At 52.4% G+C, this 4638-nt stretch overlaps 1 protein-coding gene across 4 annotated transcripts; it reads left to right on the top strand.

The window, feature by feature from the left end:
• Positions 1–1000: 1000 nt before the first annotated feature.
• Positions 1001–4361, top strand: GALT (galactose-1-phosphate uridylyltransferase). 4 transcript variants are annotated; one of them, XM_015073054.3, is made up of 11 exons: positions 1001–1158; positions 1464–1633; positions 1864–1939; positions 2026–2074; positions 2195–2324; positions 2478–2534; positions 2693–2815; positions 3094–3226; positions 3330–3413; positions 3733–3887; positions 4183–4361. In XM_015073054.3, the coding sequence occupies exons 1-11, from the start codon at positions 1077–1079 to the stop codon at positions 4261–4263; spliced, it is 1140 nt and encodes a 379-aa protein (XP_014928540.2). In that variant the 5' UTR covers positions 1001–1076; the 3' UTR covers positions 4264–4361. The 4 variants fall into 4 exon arrangements, with proteins under 4 accessions (XP_014928540.2, XP_014928546.2, XP_026895147.1 ...); XM_027039347.2 differs by lacking the exon at positions 1001–1158 and adding an exon at positions 1166–1302; XM_015073060.3 differs by lacking the exon at positions 2478–2534.
• The last annotated feature ends 277 nt before the right edge of the window (positions 4362–4638 follow it).

Genomic DNA, 4638 nt, shown 5'->3' with positions numbered 1-4638 from the left:
TTTATTTTTGAGAGAGAGAGAGATACAGAGCACAAGTAGGGGAGGGGCAGAGTCGGATGTTTAACCGATTGAGCCACCCAGACACCCCAAGAAGAGTTTACAACTCTTGATCTCGGGGTCATGAGTTTGAGCCCCACGTTTGGTGTAGTAATTACTTAAAATAAAATCTTAAAATAATAAATCAATGTGCCAGCAGAGGGATTGATTTGAATTTTATCCTAGTATTAGCCAATTGGTTTGATCCAAGGAAACATTGGGAGAAGGGAAAGGGGTATGTAAAGGAAACACCCCTGATCCCACCTAGATGGTGGCTGGAGCTACTGATAGTCAAGCCCTCTCCCCACTTTCAGGTTTCTTGTAGCCCTCTCACACTGCCCACTTCTTGTGCTTTAGGCATGAGCATATAAGAGAGAGAATATGGTTACTTAGCCTTTTTTTCCCCCAAACCTGTTCTCCTGCCTGGAGGGGATGGGGTATGATTTTGGTAAAGTATTTACTCCTCCATGTAACAGCTGAGGCCAGGGGTACAGCGGAAGCAGATCAATCCCACCCTTACCGCCATGCTAGTTTGCCTCTTCTACACCATAGGCACTGAGCAAGTAAGTGAGGTGATTGTGGATCCAGGGTTATATCCTTGGCCGTAGAACTTAAGCCGCGGGAAGGCCGAGGCCATGCCTGACTTGTGTAGGGGATCCTTTTGTCCAAGTGGAGCCTAGGTGCCTGGCACACAGTAAATATTCATAGATATTCAGTAAATATTTGCTAAACAAATGACCTCGAATAGAGCAAAGAAATCTAAGCACCTTGGAGCTGAGGAATCTGCCATAAGCAGCTTTTACAGAGATTCTTCTAGGGTAGTAACTTAGCCCTGGGGTGTACGAGGAGGACCAAAGTCACCCCCCCCCCCAAAAAACCAGGCTTTCCAGAGTCCCGCCCGCGGTTGAGCGGGCGGTCCCTTACGCAGTCACGTGCAGGCATATGGCCAATCACCGGGGGAGAGGCGGGGCATACCCAGAGGGTGGGAAGAGTCCGCGCTGTTGACTTTTCAGACGAATTCCACACCCGCAAGTGGTCTGATGTCGCGCAGCGGATCAGTTCCTGAGCAGCGCCAGCAGGCGTCGGAGGCGGACGCCACGGCCACAGCCTTCCGGGCGAGCGGTAACCACAGGGCTTCTGGGACTCGCTGGGACGCGGAACCGAGTCCTCCCTTTCCTTAGGAAGTTATCGTCCCTACCCCCAGGTCCGCGCGCCCACCCTGGCAGGCCTGAGAGACGAAGGGACACGCCTGAGTTGGGGCCGCAGGTTAATTGGAGCTGGAAAAGCTCAAGCCCCGGCCTTTTAGCTCCTTCCTGAACGGGACAGGGCCAAGAGGGTGCTTCCGAACTTGGGCCTGCTAGTGAGTGAGACCTAGGACAGAGGTGGTCTGAGAGTTTGGCTGACTGATCGTGCCTCTCTGTCCCCAGAACATCAGCATATCCGCTATAATCCACTACAAGATGAGTGGGTGCTGGTGTCAGCTCACCGCATGAAGCGGCCCTGGCAGGGGCAAGTAGAGCCCCCGCTCTTGAAGACAGTTCCCCGCCATGACCCCCACAACCCTCTGTGTCCCGGGGCCACACGGGCCAATGGAGAGGTAAGACTTTAGAACCTACATGTGCAGCTGGGCCAGGAGTAGTAGCTTCCCCTTAGAGCTGCCCCTCACCCACAAGGAAGTGGACCTCCTTCTGGGTCATGTCGCACCAAGTCTTTCTGATCCCACAGCAGGCCTTCCACACTCCCTTGTAACCTGTCCAGTCCCTGAAGCCTGCCAGATGACAGGTGGGTATGAAGCAGCAAATGCTTCTAGCCCATTCTTGTCAGTAGGTGAATCCCTACTATGATGGCACCTTCCTGTTTGACAACGACTTCCCAGCTCTGCAGCCTGATGCCCCCAGTCCAGGTAACCTGGCTCTAGATGCTGTTGGAAAGAGAGGCTGGACCTCTTGGGGGACTTCTGCTGCAGAGAGTGATACCCCTCTTTCTCAGGACCCAGTGATCATCCCCTTTTCCAAGCAGAGGCTGCTCGAGGAGTTTGGTAACTATGGATTTCCTCGCTTACCTTCAACCCAGGGCTTGGACTGAGCACGGGAATTGGACCCTGCCCCTAGCACAGCCAAGCCCTATATCTGTCATCTCTCCCTCCATCACCACCTAGTAAGGTCATGTGCTTCCACCCCTGGTCGGATGTAACGCTGCCACTCATGTCAGTCCCTGAGATCCGCACTGTCGTCGATGCCTGGGCCTCAGTGACAGAGGAGCTGGGTGCCCAGTACCCTTGGGTGCAGGTCTGTGAGGTCGCACCTTTCCCCGAATGGGCAGAGAGGGGGTGGTGCAGCTTTCGTTCTGGGAAGTGGTATTCCTGTTTTCACAGGGTGTGGTCTGGAGGGGCTGATTTGGTGTCTCTTTGGCTACTAAAGCTCCCTACCCCTACTTGATAGATCTTTGAAAACAAAGGGGCCATGATGGGCTGTTCCAACCCCCACCCCCACTGTCAGGTAAGTAAGTGAGTCAGGGGCTCCAGGGGATTTCTGGGGTGAGTCCAAGACAGTCCTGTGGGGAAGGGAACTAGAGGGACAGAGTAAGTATGCTTGTAATGTGGAGGCTTGGGGGTGAAGGATCTATCTGCCTATTCTCTCCTCCTGCCCCTTGATAGGTGTGGGCCAGTAGTTTCCTGCCAGATATTGCCCAGCGTGAGGAGCGATCTCAGAGGGCCTATCAAAGTCAGCATGGAGAGCCCCTGCTAATGGAGTATGGCCACCAGGAGCTGCTCAGAAGGGTAGGAGAAAGCCAGACCCTGTTTCCCCAAGGAGCCCCTAACCTCACCCCAAAAGAGAAAGGTGTGTGAAGGATGATAGAAGGAAAATAGCAGAGAGGCTTGATGGGAAGCCACAGCAGTAATCTAAAGGAAAGATGATGGTGGGTTAGATTAGAATGGTAGTGGTGGAGGTGGTAAGAAGCCATTAGATTCTGGGTATATTTTTTCTTCTCCTGCCTATCTGCTGACAACCCCCACCCCTCCACCTTGATGACTTCATCTCCAATTGGTCTGGCCAGGAACGTCTGGTCTTAACCAGTGAGCACTGGTTAGTATTGGTCCCCTTTTGGGCAGTGTGGCCCTTCCAGACACTGCTGCTGCCCCGTAGGCATGTGCGGCGTCTGCCTGAGCTGACCCCTGCTGAGCGTGATGGTGAGTGTCCCAACTGGGACCCTGGGGCCAGGCACTGGGTACAGATGGCTCTGGTAGGGCCAGCATCTGCGCCTCAGGCTGAGAGTCAGACTCTTGATTCCAGATCTAGCCTGCATCATGAAGAAGCTCTTAACCAAGTATGACAACCTATTTGAGACATCCTTTCCCTACTCCATGGGCTGGCACGGTAAGGCTTTTTGAGCCCCACCCATGTCTAGCCCCAACACCATTTCTGAGGTCCTGAGACCTAGCTCAGTAGACTGCAACCCCCTAGCGGGCTTTTAAATACTTGCTGAGGGAAGTGTCCAGAGCAGGGATGCTGGGACTGAAGGTGGAACTGCAAACTTGGTGCAACTATGTCTCCCAGTGTTTTCCTATGTCTGGCCTACTCACTGGCAGGGAATTATGGGAGATGTAGTTTTCATGTACCTAGCCTGGTTTGGGTGTCAGGGCTAGTCTATAGAACTAAAAAATGGCCCTCCCCAATTATCTCTTTATCCTGTCAGGTGCTCCCACAGGATCAGAGGCTGGAGCCAATTGGGACCATTGGCAGTTGCATGCTCATTACTACCCTCCACTCCTGCGCTCTGCCACCATCCGGAAATTCATGGTTGGCTATGAAATGCTTGCCCAGGCACAGAGGGACCTCACCCCTGAGCAGGTCAGGTTTCAGAGCACCCTGGTTCCTTGGGTTCCCTTTTCTCTCCCATTTCCCCAAAGGAGCCCAGTGATCATGACCCTGAGAACCTGTATAACACAGGCATTCCTGAGGACTCAGGAGCTGCTCAGCTCTAGCCTCTGGCTATTCTGGCAGTCCTTATCCTCAGCCTTCTGGTCCTACAAGCCTTCCCTCCGCTGTCTTCTAGGCACTCATTACCACTGTTCTACTCATACCACTTCATACCACCATTCTGGGCAGCCCTTATCCTCCCTCATTTCCCCCTGTTCCCTTTCAGGCTGCAGAGAGACTAAGGATGCTTCCTGAGGTTCATTACTGCTTGGGGCAGAAGGACAGGGAGACAGCAACCATCGCCTGACCACGCTGACCACAGGGCCTTCTGCTTGAGGGATCCAGGGCCTAGGGTTTGGGAAGATGTGGGATCAATAAAACTAAACTGTGTTTCTCAAACTTTAATCACATAGTCTAATGCCAGAGGATTATGAACTATAACCCTTGGGGATCTGGGTTAAAGGCACAGTGCCAGCCACAACTTTCCTTTGTCTACAGATGTGCAAAAACTTAGAGTACAAATATTCCACCCCAAATCTCTGAACAAAATTAATACTTAATGTTATGTCTGGCCTATAGATTCTTTTACTCCTGGAGTAAACAAAGGCATCACAGTTTAAGAAACTTTTAAAATCTTGTGTTCTTGTCTGTGGCTAAGGGTTTGGAAAAGCCAAAGCACCCT

The sequence above is a fragment of the Acinonyx jubatus genome, chromosome D4 (assembly GCF_027475565.1).
Source record: "Acinonyx jubatus isolate Ajub_Pintada_27869175 chromosome D4, VMU_Ajub_asm_v1.0, whole genome shotgun sequence".
In the NCBI taxonomy this organism is placed as follows: domain Eukaryota; kingdom Metazoa; phylum Chordata; class Mammalia; order Carnivora; family Felidae; genus Acinonyx; species Acinonyx jubatus.
This window is presented reverse-complemented; position numbering and strand designations above follow the sequence as displayed.